Here is a 19,541-nt window from a genome sequence, read left to right as displayed (position 1 = left end):
GCAACTCAGGATTTTTTTGTGTGTGTGTACAAAACAGAGCTTGCTTTCTGTAGAATTGGACTTTATATAAATGTTAAACACAGGAGTTCCTCAATCAAAAACAATCACAGTGAAGAAGGTTGTTTTTTTTTTTCGCCTCAGAATTATGAGGAAAAGGAGAGAGAAGGGAAAATGTTTTCCAAGAGGAGAGTGAGAAGGAGCCCTTTGTTCTTGTTTTTGGTGAAGATCTCCTCTTCCGATAGTCTCTTGTCTGCTTCAGGATACTATTGCAGTACCTAGTGAGCTGTAGTCAGGGGTTTACCATCTCACCCACCAGGACACCAGAACTCCATAGAGGTCAAAATTAAGACATTTGAAGTGCAAAAATAATGCTTTTTGTTACTGCCTGATAAAAGCCAACTTTTACTTTAAAACTTTGTGAAGACACATGAAGAAGCTGTAAGGACTTGGAAGTAAAAAGGAGAAAGTTAAGATGGTGTATCATGTTCATCGCTGTTGAAAGTACGGGCTGTGTTGTCTCTGGTTCCTGGTTTTGGTGTGTTTCAGTTACAAGTTGGGCTTTCTGAGCAAGAAAAAGGTTTGTTAAAGTGTTTATTTGCAACAGCATGCTCTGTAAGGAAACATGAGAAATGCAGAAAACAACTCACTTTTTTTTTTAAGCCTAGAAACTGTTCTTTTTCATATGATGGGATGGTGACACTTGCAGTAACGTAGCTGAGCTTGCATTATAAAAGACCTCAGTTCCTTTGCAGTCCGAAGATTTGGAACTGGTCTGGCCTTTGGAGATGCTTGTATATCAATAGGATGATAATTTGACACACTTCAAAATACCTGGGAAGACTTTCAGAAGCCTGAATAATATATATGAAGAAGAAAAAGTGACCTTAAGTCAAAATTGTTCTGACGTATGTTCTCACTATATCTGTTGCATATATAAATCATTATATATTGCTTTCCAATTTTTTAATTGCTATTCATTATTTTGATGTTTCTCTTTGGGACCTGGTTATTGTCTTTGGGAGACTGAAGCATAATTCTGTTGTCACATCTCTGCACCTCTGTCTCAAAAAAAAAAGTTAACTTTGAATTAAATAGGCAGTCTCCGCTTTACAAAGTAGATATAAATGACCAGTTTATAATCTGTTTATCTTAGTTTCTGCTACCGTCTGCCTTGTTGGTAGCGCATAATCTCTCGAGTGGGAATTTCCCAGCTTTTTTTAAACCGTGTGTGAATGCTGATACCTGATCTAGTGGAAAGTTAAGAATCTCTCTTGTTTTACTGTTCTTTGTTCTTCTCTGTGCCCCCTGAATGCTGCCATGCTCTTACAGCCCTGTTTCTCCTCTTTACTAGAGGGCTTCTCCCAGTCACCTGTGTGGTGGGTATATGCTTGAAAAGCTTTTGCAGCTCCTAGGAGAGGTGCAAAACGGGATTGTTATACAGCCTCTCAAATTTCCAGCAGCTCTACAAACCAGCTTTGAGTCACTGGAAGTGCAGCCGTCAACTCTTTCTTTCAGAGCTTACAGTGTTTGGCAAGCAGTGGATCCAAATGTTAATACTTAACTTTTTTAAGTTTGGTGTACTGAGAGCTTGACCTTTCCTGTGACGCTGCTTCAATTATTTCTGTGCTTTTTGGTTATCAAAATGAAGCAAAAAAAAAAAAAAAAAGGCCACCTGGCATCCTGCTTCCTGCTGGTGCTCTTTCCCCTGTGAGTGCTTCCAAAGAGTTCCTCCATGGTCAGCACGTGGGTTTGGTGGGATCAGGCAATTCTTTGCAGTCCTTCAGCTCTAGGTATTTGTTTCTTATCAGTGAGAACAGAAATGGGTTCAGCTGTCATGTATCAAACCAAAATTGGGCCACATGAATACTTGTGTATGTGCTTGAATGCCGCCACCTGGTATTTAGGATGCCGGTTCATGTTTGTCGGAGTGGTGCGTTGTGCTGCGTTGCCGTTGGGATTACACTTGGAATAAAGAGGGATTTTGGAGACTTCTTTGACTCTGAGCCAGCAGTCTGTGTGATGTGTTTAGCGCCAGAGAGAGAAAAAACAGATGCATGCTTGTTTTTGTATTATTTGCGAGGAAGATCCTTTGTATGGTTTCCAAGGTCTTGAGGTTCCTGTATGTTGTGCTGCCTTTTAACTCTATTGCTGTAGTGCGTTCAAATGAGAGGTGCAGTTTTTCAAGGCTCTCAGACCTCCTCACTGCTCTGTGTCAGAGCACCAGAGCAAAGTGCATCATGTTCTCAAGGCTTTTCTTGGCGGGAATATGTAAAAGCTGTTAATTACTCATCTGTTACAGGCCGGGTGTTCTATAAACAGGTGGGGGTCTATGGGTACATTTCGCTCCATGTTAGCAGTCGTCATTGCACAACAGAGCTGAGTCCTGAGAGAGTTGTGGGATAGAAAGCAAAACTGGTTGGATTTTACTGAATTATCTGACAATACAGTAGTTTTGTTTTTCTTTGAGGATAAATTGTAGTGATTCATTAAAAAGAAGTTGGTTATGCTTGGTAGAAAATAAAAGCTGTAAGAGATCTGGTTGCCTTTGCAGGAATTAATGCAGAAATTACTATGTGAAGTGTTTGCTCTCTACTTGAAAAGTAGAACAATCTAACAAGGATTATCAGAAGCCTCTGAAATATAACAGTTTTGTGTTTTTTACCTTCGGACTCTACCAAAGTTGCTGGCAACTGACCATCATCACCCACAGGGCTGGACACCCATGGTTTCTGTGCCCTCTGGGCATCGGGCACCAGCTCCTGGCTGAATTTATGCCGTAGCAGGTTGGCCTCTGCACCACACGCTAGCTGCAAATCCCGAGCGTTTTGGAGTAGTGATGCTCTCAGTATTAATGAGTACTGCCCAGCATCACGGTGACACTGGTGTCTTGATACTAAACCTTGGGGTGGAGGGGCAGTGGGATTTGCTGTGGGACGTGGGAGGAGGAGGGGTAGTTTTCTTTCCCCTCATTAAGCACCCACTGTCTGTCTGGGTACCTGGCGGTGTTCGTCTCGCAACAAACTACACTGGAAGGTTACACGGAGTGCTGGCGTTTCCCCTCTTTGTCCCCTCTGGGCTCATTGGACCCCTGTCCCAGCACAGCTGTCTCCGGAGAGGCTGCTGCGAACCCCGCGGATGCAGCAGCCTGGTCCCACTCCCTGGTGGGCAGCCTGAGCCCTAGGGTCCATGCATCTGAGGAGGTGGCAGGCAAGGTAGTGGCTTGGTGGGAAAACTAGTTGTGTTACTGAGGCAGCAACTATTGCAGTATTGTTGCCCCGTAATTACAGTGTCGTGCAGTATCCTGTATGCTTACAGTGCCATCGTGGCATCCATGCAGTGCCCATCTGTTGTTTGAAAGCAGGTCAACGTAGAGGGTATGGTGGTGGTCAGATTGCACCAATCATGGTAAAAAAATGTGTTTCAAAGCAACAGAAGGGCTGTAAAGACAGCAGCTGGGCAAGGTTCACCTGCCCCGTGACCCTGACAGGCAGGATCCATCCCCAGTATGTGATATCATCTGTGGGAAGCTCCTTCCCTGGGCACCTGGGCGGTGGTGGAGGAGTAATTTTGGGACAGAACTTTAGATGTTGGAAGATTGGTCACCTCCAGCTCCTTCTGCAGCGAGAGAGAAAGAGGTTTTACCAGAGGATGGTCAAAGAGTTAAATTTAGCTGCTTTGAATTGCCCTTGGAGCAGCCCATTTTTGCCAACCCTTCAGAGGAAGGGGGAATGACAGGTTTCCTAATTTTGGCACCCAGGCTGAGAGAGTGCTTATGTCCCCCTGAGCTCTCCAGCCTCCACTGCTTCCCCTGTCGCATGCAGCTTCCGCCTTGCTGCAGAGGGCCAGGTGGCAGGTGAAGTTGCAGTAACTTTTTCAAAGCTCCAACCTTTCTGTCTTGCACGACGAGCCTGGCCTGCCCTCTCTGCTCAGGTTTTCATGCCAGTTCAGAGACCGGCCTCGGTCTGTGTTGTTCTGGGGCAGAGGCTGTGGCTTGGCAGTCTGTACCTTGGGTACCGCGGGACTTTCTGCTGCAGAAGCAAAGGGCACCCATGCAACCACCAGACCTCTCTCTCTGAGTGGTGCAAGCCTGGGAGAGCTGTTTCATACGCCTCCTGTCTGCTTCGGTGCACAGGGTGCTCGTCTTCAGCCTGCTGCCTCTTAACTGAAGCTCAGAGCAGCGTGTTGGTTAAGGCAGAACCCTGCTGAAACCATGCACGGTCTCCTGGCTGGGCAGAGAGAGGATGGGCAGCTGGCGAGTCGTGCGTGATGCTGGTGAGACATCTTGCCTAATGTGGTGCCGGAAACCACTCAGATGCAATGCTGAACCTGTCTGGGCTAGAATTTGGCAGCGGGGGAAGGACGGGGTGTAATTGCTAAGAGAGGCAGGGGGAAAGTATAGTAACAAGAGAAAAAAAAAATGACTAAAGATTGTGAAGAGGAAAAAAAAAAAAAGGTGCCCCTGAAAAAAAAGTGTAGATATATACTGGTAGGAAGGGAAAAATGAAAGCTTGCTTATTTTAAGTGATAGGCAAAACTGATAAGGGACAACAGCAGATTGCAATTTAATGATGAAAGGAAAATACACAATAGCAAAAGGGAACTGAAACGAAAGGAGTGACTGATTCATAACTGCTTGCACCTTGTGTAACCGCCACCTCCATTTATGTAAAATCATTTTAGGGGTCTATGCAAAACGGAATCAAGTCTCCCCACTCCGGCTGGCAGAAGCGTGCAGCAGGACTGCTGCACGCTCATTTACTGTCAACTGTTACACAGGGAACAAAGCAGTCAGTAAGTCAGACCTCACTAGTGACACTGGAGGTCACCTCTTACATTTTGCCTAATAGATTTTTTTGTGCTGAATTACACTGTCCTATTGACCAAAGTTGTGGCTTGGTATTTTAAAATGAAGGTCCCTGCAGTAAACACATCAGTAAACACATCAGTAAACGTACAAACAGTAAAGACCAAAACATGGATATGATGAGTGCACTAACCATATATAAGCACAAATTGTGTACTTCCTGTTGGGTTTTTTTTTTAATGAGACTGGAACAGCAAGGAGCACTGCGCTGCCCTCGGGAAGTGAGCAGCCATGTAATATTGTCAAATAAGTTTCGCAGTTCCTTATTGGATTTAATGTGCGTGCTTAGTTTTTGTGCCTGCCTGCTAGCGCTGTGCACCATGTGCATTGCTGGTTTGTGTCTAAATCTTGATTCCTGGCAACTGGAGGAGGGTAGGGAGTTGAAGGGCCTGTACTTGACCGACTCCTTGACCCGTGCTTTACGTGCTTTGTTGCTATTAACTGCCTTTCTTCAATAGCCATTGTCTGATTTCTGTCTTGGTGTGTTCTGTCTTTCATTCCAGTCCTTTGCTGCAAGCCCGCTGCCTACAACCCAGGAGGTGCCTGCTGCCTGCTTAGGTATTTCTGTGGCCTGTTGCTGACCCAGTTTCTGCAGCATTTAAACTGCCCTTTTGAAAAGGGGGCATTTCTGGCCTTTGTGAGCGTTCCCAGTGTTGCTGGGATAATGTGGCTGATCCCACAGATGTGGGTAGTGGCTTTAAAACAAACACACACCCCCTGCCCCAGTCCCCATGCTTTCAGTCTTGCTTGGATTTTTTTTTTCCTTGTAAATAAATACAATTATTAATGCTTTCTGGTCATTGAAGCAGTGGGTTGCGTTTTGGTGGATGGTTTGTTCTTGGAATAAGTACTGAAATGTCTGCTGTGCAGGGAGGGGAGGGCAGTGCACAGCCATAAAGAACGTACACTTCCAGATTTTAAGATGAAGATCTTTGCTTTTGTTCCCGAACTGAGAAAGCTCGTTTGGGACTTGGAGAACTGCAAGCTTCCCCATGGCTGTCATGGCTTTGTTGCAAGGCCTGGCTTAGAAGTTAGGTCCTGCTGGGCACAAGCACTGGATTGGGGACAATGCCGCTTGGTTTGAACACTTGCACCTTTTTTATTTTCCCTCTATCTGCTGAAATTTTAAAGGTAAGATGAGGTGTCAAAAACATGATCTTGCAGTAGCTGCGAATCCGTGTGTTACCTATTGCTTGCCGTGGTTCGGGGCAGCACCTTATAAGAGGGCAAAGCGCTCTGCCACTGGGACCACCCCAGCTGCCCCTCAGCTCACGAGAAGCCCTGCTGGCTTCAGCACAGGTCGCAGTGGGTTCCCGCGCGGGACTGTGACATTTATTTGCTTGTTATGTTGCAGGGGAGGGAGCATTGAGAGATGTATGGCCAAGCTCAGTTAAATACACAGAGATATCTGCAGAGAGATCTTTGGCCTGTCCGAAGGAGCCTTTCCTCTCGTGGGCAGCTTGAAAAACTGTGTCAAATAGGTTAATGTGCGGAGTGTGCAGAAGCAAAGTGCATCCTTTCTTGCAGTGGAAGCAGACCTCTGGTTTGAGGCTTGCTAAGAAACTAAAAATAGCGTTGCTGATTCTTCGCCCTTAGTTCCACAGGTGAAAATTTCAAGTTGGTGAGCTCCGATTAGCTTTCTAGCTTTGAAATAAAGGAGGAGATGCAAGAATCTAGGGGAGGTGGAATCTTAATATAATACTTGATTGCAAGTACTTTTTTTAACCGATACAAAATAATCAAAAGCTGACTTCCTGCTATTTTTTTTTCCCAGCTCATTTTTTTCCTCTTCCTTCCCCCCCACCAGCTGTCCTGCTGAAGGAAACAAATGTGAACTTGTTGGCTCAAGGTGCCCCTTGCTGGAAGTCAGAGCTCTAGAGGTTAATGTGCCAGTCATAACATACCTGAGGGGTGTTTTTTGGTGGCACACATTTTGTTAATAAACCTGTGAAACAGGGTGTGTTTCATATGGTTCTGCTTTGTTTAATAGCAGAGGGTTGCAGCATTTTGTACGTCAGAAGAATTGGCTCAGAGCATATGCTGTGCATTGGCTTCAGCAGATCCCAGATGTTTCGTAAGGACCTGGTAACTTCTGCAGTAAGCATTGTAACTACTAAACCTGGTAATGTCAAAATTTCTGAATTTTTGCCAGTTTGAATTTTCTGGTATAAATTTTTTCATATTTTATGCTTTCTTTAACAACGTAATCTAACAAAGTATAAATACATGGTAGTACTTAGGAGCAGGTCACAAATACTGTGAGAGTGCTTCCTTTTATTAATAGCACTAAATCACGGAGCTGTCTTTTCATTTTGCATACCACCACCCAGAGTGCCGAGTGACAGAAGACAGGCGAGTGCAGCAAGCTGCTCATTTCAAAAGGGGCAGCCGGGGGAGTTTGGCAGGCTGGCTGTGTGGTGTCCTGCCTCCGTGGGGGTTTACTGGCTTTACGTGAGAAAGTGGAAATGATCCAATGCTGTGGAGGATTCTCCCATTCTTTTCCTGCCCGCAGGAGGGGATGTACTTGGAAGTATAACTGGAGTTTCGTGTGGGGAGTTGGAAAAGAAAAGCTTTTACTTTAAGAGTAGGTATATATGACTGGACTATTGTATAGATGAAAATGCACGGTGCAATCAGTTAATAAAATATGAATGATCCATAAGTCGTCTTCAAATTGTGTTATAGCTCTTGTAATTTTAAAAGGTTCTTCATAAGAAAAAAGTTCTGTATTTTTCTGGAGAAAATATGCATCCTGTCTAATAAATAATGCTATGCATCATCTGTAAAATGGCACAGACTCAGTAGGTTACTGCACCAGAACAAAAAGCTTTGTGAAGTGACACCAAAGCATTTGGAGGGGCACTAAGAGCATATACTGGGAGGGTTGCAAAACAAGAACAAGAGAGTGATGCTCCTGTAAGATGGAGGTACTGATTTTGAGCCAAAGCTACTTTTTCAGCATTGCTGTTTCATTGGTAACTTATCTGTAACTTTTCCTCCTTCGGATTTGTTGGTGGCCCCTGGGCTGTGGGAGAGCAGCTTTGTTCCCCTGCTTTACCTGGGATGACTGTGCAACCACAGCTTCACCCTGCAGCACCATGCTTAAAGTACCTTTAAGAAAAGTGTAGCTATGCTCCTTCTCTTTATAGTTCGTCTTTGCATTGTATTTTCGCAGTCATATAATATGACTTGTGAAAATCGTATTCAATGACAGGAAGAATTAGGTATTCTTAGAAAGCTAGTGTTATGTAGTTTCAATTCTGAGTAGTTTGCACATGCTTCATACAAGACTTTCTGAAGTTTCATTTGTTAGAGAATTAAGTTTTTAGTAAGTCTGGCAATCAATAGCAGTGATAGTTTTTCTCCTTATAAAACTGAAACATAGCACTAGTTGGTCTTCATGTGTTACTCAAGCAAATGTTTGGTAAAAGGATTTTGAAAGAGGTGCATGTATTTAATTTTTCAAGAGAGACTTCCCCAGTGTCTTTACCAGTTTGTAAATTAAGTTACTGCCTAATGCATCTAAATATATTGTAGTGTTTGCTATTCCACAGTAGTAGCGTTTGAAGCTATCTGATAAAGTACCGTGTAGGTGACTTGTACAATTTTCCATATAGCTCCCATTTTGGTTGTCCATCTTTATATGTTGGCTTAAACAAGGAATGGTATTCTGTTACTATGCTGAAAGATTGATGATGCTCAAAGATTACACTTTGTTTTTGAAGATTTGGGCTGAAATTCACAAAAGAGAAGAAATGCAAAAGCCCAGGCTGATGTTTTCCACTCATGTCAAACTTGGATTTTACAGCTTTAAGACGTGAACTCACTGGCCTCTCCATGGCTTCTTTTCAGGGCAGATGGTATCAGGTGCATTGTGCAGACCAAAGGGAATAAATTAAAAGCAGAAATTATTATTATTTTTTTAAGTCCTAAGTCTGAATTTGCTTAGTTTCATCTTAAGTTAATAGTCTTTTATCTGTTTTGGGGGGAAAAAAGGGGAGAGGATTTTTAGTACTTAACAGGTTCAGTGTAAAGGTTTCCTATGGGCCTAGACCAACCATGGAAATCTGTGCCTTAGCTGTCCTACAGACCTCTACTCTCATTATAAAAAGAAACTGAAAGGCTTAGATTAATGCAGAAACAGCAAAAGGCAGCTCCTGTAGGAAGATTTTCGCTCTTAATTGCCGTAGGAAGATTATCACTCTTAATTATTAAGCAGGTCAAGCTTATCAGCGACCACAGAGCTCTTTCATGCATTTTGCTGAACTGTTGGAACTTAAAATGGTTTCCGTGAAGATGGAAATTTCTGGCTGCAGCTGTAAATAGAAAAAGGAAATGGTTGGGTGCAATGATATTTGACAAGAATGTAACTTCCTATTGCCGTGAGCTCTGCAGCCCCACTGTGCTTCCTGTCAATGGCCTCTCCCCTTCTCTCAAGGCAGGAGCCAGATGCCCCCCGGCCCAAGAAAATACTGCATTGCCCGGCCGTGTGAAAGTGAAACGCTCGAAGGAGGATTGCTGCTGAATTGACAGAAATTGGCCCTTTGCTCTTCGGCTTGGGGAGGTTGTTTTGGTTTTTTTGGAGTAAAATTGCGTGTGATGGATGAAATGAATTTTTATTTTAACTGGTAAAAATGGAATTGCAATTGATGCATTAAAAAGACGAGGTTTCTTTTCACTTGGATCTTTTCCTTCTGTTCTGCTAATTGTCCTGTAGACACTCTGCAGGAACACAAAACAAGTTCATTTTTATGGGAATTAATTTGAGGCAGGTGTGATAGAATTGGCATTTGTTTCTTCTGGAATATCTGTCTCTTCCTTTGTTAGATCCCTAATTATGCTAGTACAGCACTAGGCTTAAAAACAGCCCTTGTCACTAAAACGTTCTGTCATGGTTTTGCCGTTGCAAGGACAGAATTAAATACTTTACAACCTAGTAAGTGAAAATAAGCGTGGTCTTCTTGGGTAGAAGGCAGGTGGGTATGTGATCTGTCTTCTGCCTTTCTTAAGGTTCTTTTGTCCTACCTCTTTCACAGGGCCATGCTGTGAAATTTGACTGCTTTCACTAAAATGCTTTGAGAAGGGTCATTTGAATTTCATGGTATTTCAGCACAAGGCTTTCTGTTAGTGCTTTGCTTTTAGCTGGAGAAAGCAGCGTGCTGGCACAGTGGAAGCCTTTTCTACAGGTACTTCTTCATGTGCTTTTTCTCTGGGGTTCGTGTTTTCAAAGTGCCTGAAAAAGGCTGTGAGCAGCACTTGAAAATGTTTCATTTTCAATTTAGAGACTCTGGGCAGGGGCTGGGATAAACAGGGTGATTTTTCAGAGATGTGTGTAGCTCCTCTTGAAGTGATGTTGAGTTGTGAGAGTCAAGCAGCATTCTTCAAAAAGCAGCTGTTTATTTACATGTATAAAGTAGGCCAGGGTGCTTTCAGGTTTGACTGCCTTAATGCTTATTAATTAAGATAGGCAAAAGTTAACATCGCAGAAATGATTTGTGATCTTAGCGTCAGTTTTTGAAGAACAAACCTGGATTGTGCAGGTAGTTTAAAGGGGTTTGGTTTTTTTGAGTTTTTTGGGATGGTTTGGCAACTATAGGGTAAGCAAATTACTCGGGGGGGGGGGGGGGAGTGAATTTGGCTAAGCAGCCTTGAGGTTTAAAAAGGAAAAAGAAATAACATGAGCTGTTTCATGTGCCTTTGGGATTTGTGTTTTTATTTCGCATACTCATGGGCTAGAAGCATTCTTTAAAAAGACATTAAATGCAGTATTTTCTCATAACCCCAGAAGTCCAGGACCTGGTAATTCAAGATAAAATGTCAAGAATGCCAAGGCTCTTGATGGAGCCAAAACTGTTTGTTGTATTAGACAAGTGACTCTTTTATAATTTGTTTCGGGAAGAACTAAAAAACAAAACAAAACCAAAAAAACCTTGATCGTTTCTGCAATTTTAACAGTTTAACAGAAGATTGCTGACTTCTTAAAAAACGTTAAATTGTAAAAAAGCTTAAAAAGAAAGGCAAACTGAAGGTTTTATTTCAAAGAAGTTATCATTTTCTTATGTACTTAGAGATCGCCTTATGAACTATTGCAAAATGAACAGGCAATTGTTAAATTATACAAAGCAAAAAGGAAAACGAAGGTGGATCTTCTGCTTGCCAGGATATTTGGGATTTGCTGGCAGTGAGAGATGCTGCAGAGGAAAATGTTTGATATGCGTTTTGAACGAGTGGGCCCCGTACTCTCATCCAAGACAAATAACTTGGATATTTCTCAGCCTAGCTGGAACAAGACTCTTTTTTTTTTGTGTCCACAGGCAGTTGCAGGTTCAGCTTAGGTCACATGGGTGCCTGATTTGTTTGCCCAAGTCACTGATATCCCACATATTGTTCTCCCAGGTCTGTGCTTGGGGGTTTCTGGGGGTTTCTATACCTTTTGATTTTTAAAATTTCTGCTTCCTCCTGCCACAGCTCAAGCAGACTGTCCAAGATGCCTAAAAAAATTAGAGTCCCCTGGGACCATCTCTAGAGAGTGTTGGTTGTTGCTTGAAATCTGGGTGGCTAAAGGATTTCAAAAGAAGAGGTCTCGGAAAACAATTTCAAATCAACTCAAGTCATTGTGAATTAATTTCTTAATTTAGTACAGATTTCAGTTATTTCAGAAGTTGAGGACTGATTTATGGGAGGGAATAATTCCGTTCTGCTGTTAAACACACTTTATTCTGCTGCTGCTGCTAAAATACAAACCACAGGCACATCTGGAGAAGAAAGCCTTTTCTTTTCACTAGGGTGTTCACTATAGCGCTTCATGCCTCACTGCTCATCTTCTCCACTAGATTTCTTTGCGAGTCTTATTCTGATTTTTATCGTGGTCCATGTTTAACTTCTTTGGACTGTTTGGGTGTGAGGGTAGAGGAAAAAGCCAGGGTTTTTTAACTGCGTCCCTCCATTTACATCCGGTTGAGAAATGTGACTTTGAGTGCGATACTGTGAGATACTGTGAGTTTGATCATTGCAATTTTGTTGTAGTTTTGTAATAGAACTGAAGCACTGCTGGCTTAGGTAACTGTTCTGCGAAGGGTTTGTATAAACATTATTACAGAATTTTTATAGGAAAAGGGAGCACGGGCAGCAAGAGGGGAGGAGGTTACCCAGAAAGGCAGCTAATGGCAGTGGAGGCACGGGGGCTACAGGAGAGGAGCAGAGAGGGCTGCTCGAGTCGCTGGAGGAGAGCGATGCACAAGGGGCTGAATGGAAGTAAGGGAGAACGGTTTGTGCTTTACATGTTAAGCTAGGCTTACCTACCTCTTTATCTCAGTACTTTTAAAAATGAACTAAGTATCAGCTCATTGAAACTTTGGTGAGCAGGTCTTGGCTATGCGCTGCTTTGCCAATTTCAGAAGTTAAAAGATTGCTAGACCTGTCTGTCCTCTTAAATCGTGACTTTGGCCATAAATCGTGGGATTTGTTTTTAGAGATTCTCATCCATTTCACTGGTTTATTTTGGTTTTGTTCCCCTTTTCTGTTTTCCTGTAGCCAAAACATGCAAAATAGCAGGCATGCATGCACACAGGTTATTTGATGGGTGATGCCATTTTGGCCTTTCCTGCTTTTCACAGTCTAGGATTTGGTCCCTGATGTATGTAGCATAGTTCAGAGAAAAAGACGGCCACCCTTCCTCCAGAAGCAGTTCTCTGGTAAAGCGCGTAAGTGAATTCCTAACGATGGGTTGCCAGTCCCCGAGCATTCAAAAGCGGTGAGTCAGTCCTCCCTCTCTTCCCTAAACAATGCGGTGCTAAAAATAGTGGAGTTTTTTGACTTATAGGTTTCCAGTGTTTAAAATTCACATTTTTCTTCTTCTACCTGCTGGGTGTTTTTTTTTCCTTAAAAAATAAAAAGAAAAAATAAATCCACAGACTGGTTCATATGTTATCACTTGAGTCTTACGTAGTTACGGGGCTTCAGGAGAAGTCATGTGAATCTGCAGAGCTGAGGTGGCAAGCGTGGCAGGGCTGAGGCCATGGGGAGCCGTGCTTCTCCAGGTGCTGCACGTATAGCTTGCCTGTGAGCTGTATTTTTGCAAGGTAAACTTATTTTCTGATTTCTAAAGGCTCTTTCTGCTTCTAGGAAAAAAACTCAGTTTGGTTACAAAAAAATCATAATTTAATAATGTTCCTGTTTGTGGTTTTGGCAGAGTTGCCTTGAAGGTAAACAAAAGTTTTAATTTTGTATTTCCAAACAATTTTATCGCCTCTTGTAAAGGTACTGCCTGTCTTCCAGGAGCTGCAGTTTAACCTTCATAACTACTGCTTGGTGCTTTTACTGCCTCTTTAGTAAATGGGAGGTTGAGAGAAGAGAGGGACTAGGTGATATGACAAACCAAAGCTTTGTATCAGTTCTGCAGAAGACTTTGGTTCAGTTGCTGCTGAGATCTGTTTCTATTTATATGTTATTTTCCTCTTAATTAATAGTTCTAATTTGTCAAAATAATTTCTTTGCATCATCTGTAATCAGAACTATTAAAAGTATTTGGGTTTGGTTGTTTCCGTACATGTGACTCTCATTCCTTTAAGTCTGCTTTTTGTTTATCAGATGTAGTCTAGAGGAATGAAGCTAAATTAGTCAGTAAATGAGGGGGTTTAAATGTCATTTCTCTGTTTCAGTTTACATATAAAAATCATGCTTTCTTACACAATACATGCTTTTGTATCTCAAAACCTCATTCTGTGGGTTCATTAACATTCCTGCACTGAACATATGGAGTGCCAAAATGCCAAACATGAGTAAAATTTTGCTTTTATCAATATACTGAAAAATAGTACTGCCTAAGCAGATTCACTCAAAAAGGACCTCTTGTATGTTAAAGAATCCAGTCCTTTTTGCTTACTGCCTTCAAGAAAACCCTGCAACCATAAAGAAAGAGACCCAACAATAAAATGCCTTCCTCCATGTCTTCCTCCAACTTGCTTTTTCTTCACCTGCTGCCAACAAAGGGCACAAGAAGAAAGGATGAAGAAAGGGCACCAAGTAGCAATTACGATTATCCTCAACTAAAGATGTTGCTATCTGAATCATCAGGTAACATGCATCCTAAGATAATCTAAAGTAATCAATTAGAGTAAAGAAGAATAGAAGAAAAAGGGACACTGGGATAAACTTCCTTCCAGGAAACTTCCCTTTGCTTCTGTTGAGATGCAGCTTATTCTGCAGATTGCATGTTTTATATATATAATTAGATAACTCAGTTTGGAACTTTTATTAAAAACAAACAAAAAAGGCACAACAAAACCAAAAAACATCAACACAAAACTCAGCAATTTATTCAGAGTAGACTTGGCCTTTTGTTTGGATTTTAGGAGAGATACTGTTCTTGTGATTTTGGCTAGTGAAGTATGAATCATAGAATCAGAGATTCGTTTTGGTTGGAAAAGACCTTTAAGATCATCAAGTCCAACTGTTAATAATACTGTTATGAAGAAAGATCTTTTTCTGTTGCCCTTTGGGGAGAATAAAAGGGCCTTTGCTTATTTGGAGCAAATGTTTGTGTATAATATACATTGCATATAAATATTAGGGTTTGGGGCTGTAAATAAATGTATAAAAATTACACTGACCTGGATGTTTACCTGTTTTTACTAAGTTCATCAGAGAGTAACAGAACTGAAAGGAGAGAGGGCAAAACAATTTCAGCTATGTATTTAACAGTATGGTCAGCATCCCTGTATTAGCATCCCCTGTTGTTAGTCCTACATCAACAGGACATCAAAATGTTCTTTCCTGAAGCAGGAAATGGTGTAAAAAACTGGAATTTCTCCATGTTCCCCTAATGCCCTTTTCCCTACAGATAAGCACCTCTGGGGCTTCTCAGTGGAGGGCATACAATGTCTTAAGATTTTTACAGTTCCTGCTCCTTTTAAAAAACAAGAACAAAAACCCCAAACCAAAACTGCTGCCCTGGGGTGACACATTTCTCCACTTGCACAGGTGCTCTGGGGTTCTTGCGTTGCTCCCTCCCAGTCTGCTCCCCTGGTGTCACCCCTCTTCCTCACCCCACCTCCCCCTCCAGCCCCTGTTTGCGTGCTCCCCAGCCGCCTTCCTCCTCGGAAAGCATCCCGGGCACCCGGAGCGGGGGGTGCGCTCAGGATTTGCCCCCCTCTGCTGGATGTTTTGTGGGAATCCTGATGATAAGCTGGAGCTCACCCTCTCCTCCTCCCCCAGAGCCTGCCCCCCATCTCCCCCTGCCCTGGGTGCTCTGGGTGACCCTGTGGAGCCCTCCCTCGCCTCCCCAGTGTTTCAGCTGCTTTTATTCTTTCTGGAGAGGGATGGTTCAGGGTGTCAGCGTTTGAAATATGTTGTGAGGATGGAGAGGAGGAAGGGCGTTGAATTGTTAGGCTGGAAAGTTGAACTAGTTTTTTTGATACAAAGGCAATTGCTACTAAGTGTTCCAAGTAGTTGCCCGGAATTCCCTTCCTCTTCTCTATCTCTTTCTCCCATTTCCCTCCAGTTCTGTTCAGTCGTGCTTAAAAATGTCCCGTGAAATGTTGGAATTGACCTGCTGTATCAGAATTTATCATTCAGAAGTCAGTGTTCAACTGGTCTGCCTGAAAGAACAGAGAGATGCCACGGAGTGTGGAGTCTGGCTTGGTTAGACGGCACGCTTGATGTGATGTTAGCTGACTTTAAAAGCAATTAAGGAGTAGTTGGAAACCAGGCTTTTTCTGTTACAAAAAGGACTGTTTCTCCACATTTGTTGTTTCAAGACTTCCATTCTTAGGCTGATATTTGCGTGTCTTTCCCAGGCCTGTAACATTCTCATGAAATGACCCGTGTACTTTTTTGGACATGTCATCTGCAGCCAAAAGAGAAATTTCTGGTATAATTTGAGGTGAATCTATTAGTGATACGAGGTTCTTAAATTTAAAAAAAAAAAAAAACAAACCAAAAAGTAAATGTTTTGTTTTAAAAAGTTACTTCAACTTTTAAATGTCTCAAAAAATTGCCTTTGACATTTACTTCCGTGTCGGATCCCCTGCAGAGATCTGAATGTGTTGAATTGTGTTTGGAGTAGTGGGGATGCGGAAGGGTGTTCTGCCAGCTTCCAGCTGGCTTTAAGAGACTTGCAGACACATTGGAGAATTACACTTCTAACATAGATGGGCCTGTCCCTTTCTCTCTAAAGCTTTAAAATGCGACCTAGTTGTTCAGGTGCGATGGGCAGAATGATCCCCTGCCTGTTCCCGCTATTCCCACCTGTCGTCTTCTCCCTTGGGGGAAAAAAACAAAACAAAACAGTGGTGGATTTCTCTTTCCACTAGTCCTGCTGTTGAATAAACTCAGCTCTCAAATTCTTTTTTGGCACTGCTTGGGGGCTGCTGATAAGCGGTGCAGACGCCCTGGAGCTGGCCACCAGGCAGGGTTATGGGCACAGTGCCGTAGGAATGTGGCTGTTCTGCTTTCGGGGCCAGGCTGGGGCTCAGAGCAATTTAGCAGCATTTGTGGGGTGCGGAGCAGAAGGTGGATGTCTTGTAACCATGGGCCTGTTCTGGGGCTGCTGGGGAGCAGTGTGCAGGAATGCTCAGGAGTCAGCTCAGAGCCTGCAGTTTGCTAGCTGAGGCTTGGTTAGCTTCAGCCATCCCAGGTCCAGGCTGCCTTCTCCAGAAGGAATGGGACGGAAGCCCTGGGATCCCTGCTGCTGCTGCTCTCACAGGGCTTTTCCCTTTTTCTGACTAGTAGAGGGCTGGCTGCGATTGCTGTCTGAACAGTAACGCAGTGCATTTTTAAGAGCCAGTGTTACAGCATCACCCAAATGGAATCAAATGCTGTCTCCTACATCCACAGCTGCATTTCCACCCAGAGCGTTGGGTGCCTGTTGCAGAGGGTGAGGCTTGAGAGGAAAAGAGTTGATGCTGCTAGAGCTCCCCAGAAGGAAGATTAGTTAGATTTTAATTTCTGTGTGTTTACAACAACAGTACTCAGACTTTCCTTCTGGGTATGTATCTGAGGCGGAACTTTTGGAAGGGGAAGAAGCTGTTTGTTGCAGCATTTCTGCAGACAGAGCAAGAGTTGGCTGGGGCAGAGACAAGGTGGTTGGAAGGAGACTGTCATTCATCCAGACTTTGTAGTTGTCCATCATCTGTTCTTTCATTATTTTCTAGCAGCTCCCGAGAAATGCTGCCTGGATATATAGCATTTCTCTTGCTACAGCAGCAAGGGAATTTGCTCCTTTGTATGAGAAATATTTTCATAAAAGTTGTGGGTTTTCATAATAATAAACCTGATTTTTCCTACTGGTAATAAATTATGAAATCTCTGTTGGTTTGGAATATAACAACAGAATTATGTAGGTACTTTAATATATTAAAGGTATAATGTTACTGAACTACATTTTTAAATTGGGGACCAATTAACTGTAGTACCGCACATTGTGCAAAGCAGCTGGATAACTAATGAGACCACAGTCCGTCCCTCCCTTCTCAGACTCATCCCTGCTAGGATACTTATTAGCATCATCCAGTAAAGGTGAAACTGGTTCTGGCTATGCAACATGCAGACTGCTTCTGGGGAAGTTTTTAAGAGCATAGTACTGGGTACATAGACATAATGAACAAGTGCTGGGCTTGTTTTTTACCGCTGTGGTTGTTGGGACTTGCGGAGGACAAGTTTTAATTGAGAAAGCGGTAAAGATATCCTGGGATTTCTGTCTATGTTATATGGTATCGACTCATGTTGAAATAAGCTAAAAATGTGCTAGAACTGATGAGAATTTTTTTGTGATTTTTTCCTAGGGCAAAGGGAAGATGATGATGTGTGTGTTTCACATTATTTCTTACTCTCTTTTGCATATAAGAAACAAGTTGGCTTTTGTATTAAAGCCGCAGCTAGGCAAGCACTCCTTTTGATGTCAGCTTTTGCTCGAGCTGTTATTTACTTCTCTACCTCTGCATCTCTCAGGTGTGCTCATACTAGTGCTTGTGTGAATGTCGAATTGATGAGACTGGGAATCTGCTCCGTGCTGATGTAATTTTAATTCCTCAGGACTCTTTTAAGTTGTTTTCCCTCTGTAGTTCACTGCACAGCCCCATAAAGAGGTGCATCAGCATGACTGAGGGGGTATGTATGTGCAAGGAAGGGAGGTTGTCCAAGCCAGCAGTGCCTCTAAAATGGGATACCTCTCAAACTGCACTTTTATTGGCATGAGCTTTCCAGCATGTGCTGTTGTATGGAAACCTTCTTAAAAGGTCAGTCTTATGGCAGCGACAGGAATGTATGAAAAGATTTCGAAATAGAGCGTGTTTAAAGAGTCAGAGCCTGTAACGTACCTTCCTTCCCTGCAATGTGTAGCATCATGCCTAATAAATATTAATTGTGGCTTCTTTTCCCTTTTTTCAGCTTCTCAGCAAAGATGCCTCCAAATGGGAAGGCCTTACATTTTCACCCGTCAGTTTTGCATTTTGGAATGCAGTGAGTATCTTACATCATTGTTATTTTGATTAATAACAAAGTGGGGAGGAATAACTATAGTGGGCTACGTTTGGGTAAAGAGCGTTAGCTGACATCATGCCATCCTCTGAAAAAAAGAGAAATAGTAAATAATTGCCACGGAGTTGGAACTGTGTTTCTTGCCTTGCAGTACTTTGTGAATGAAAATCAACGTAGTTCTAAGAAGGAGGAAAAGGGAATAGGGAACCATTACACATTGTGGGTACATTTCAGGTGATTCTGCAGGGATATCAAATCAGGTCTTCATGCTGGTTGCTCTTTTCTTGAAAAATTGCCTTCTTAGTACGGGGGGGAGCTTGTTGCTTCCTTTAACTTCTGAAAATAAAATCCAGAAAGTCCCAGGCAAAACATACTGGTAGAATACTTGAGATTTTTTTATTATTATTATTATTTCTCTTCTAATAATACTTTAAAAATTATTCTTAAGTGATAATCAGCCTTCGGTCTGTCAGCAACTGAAAAGAAGTGCAGTCCCCTTGTAAGTTAAAGGAATGTTTCAGAGGATGTGCAGAATGAATGTATAAGTTGCTGGGTTTTAGGATGTATAGCTAAAGCAAAAGCCTTAAGAGAATTGTTGCTTTAGCTTGCAAAACAAGACTTTGGTTATTTAAACTTTTTTATTCAAAACTTTGTGCCTTATAAGGGTTAGGGTTTGGTTTTTTTTTTTTCTTAAACTCCCAGTGACTCAAATGAGTTTGGCTAAATGCAGCTCTCACATCCCAATGTTACTTATTTGTGTACTAAAGGGCAAAATTTCTTTGTCTTGTTTCCAAAGAATAATTACAACTAGGAAATTGTTGCATATCAACCTATTTTAGAGTGATTTGTGTTTGCTCTTTTGTGCATTGCCTGTGCTTATAAAGTGAATTTCTTTCTCTTTTTTTTTTTCCCCTTCCCCTTTAGATTACTGGGGTTACCCAGAGCTAAAATGCTTCATGCCTACAACCCTAGTAGAGATAAAGAAGTTGTAGTGAATTCAGTGTTTACAGCTACTAGACAGTTTCATGTGTCTCCTGCTCATAGCCGGGTGAGTGTTGATGTACTTTTGGAAACTATGTAATGGCCAAGTGCCAAGTCTTCGTGCTTCCTTTGGCCTAAGCTTTTCTTTCTGTGTTTTTTCTTTGTACCTTTTTGTAGGACCTCCAACTTTTTTTCTGTTTTGCTAGCATTTTTTTTTGCT

General features: G+C 42.4%; 1 protein-coding gene across 12 annotated transcripts in view; it reads left to right on the top strand.

Moving 5' to 3' along the window:
- The window catches only part of TMEM131L (transmembrane 131 like), an 83,264-nt gene that overhangs the window by 18,100 nt on the left and 45,623 nt on the right, over positions 1 to 19,541 (top strand). For all 12 annotated transcript variants that reach the window (XR_008576876.1, XM_054824176.1, XM_054824171.1 and 9 more), the window contains 2 exons: positions 18,251 to 18,322; positions 19,265 to 19,388. Coding sequence is in view for 11 of the 12 variants with exons in the window: in XM_054824176.1 (XP_054680151.1) it covers positions 18,251 to 18,322; positions 19,265 to 19,388 (196 nt within the window). In the remaining variant the exon portion in view is untranslated. The remainder of the gene's footprint in view (positions 1 to 18,250; positions 18,323 to 19,264; positions 19,389 to 19,541) is intronic.

Source organism: Grus americana, chromosome 4 (assembly GCF_028858705.1).
Source record: "Grus americana isolate bGruAme1 chromosome 4, bGruAme1.mat, whole genome shotgun sequence".
NCBI classification, from domain to species: domain Eukaryota; kingdom Metazoa; phylum Chordata; class Aves; order Gruiformes; family Gruidae; genus Grus; species Grus americana.
The sequence above is the reverse complement of the archived record's forward strand: the minus strand, read 5'-3'. Positions and strand labels throughout refer to the sequence as shown.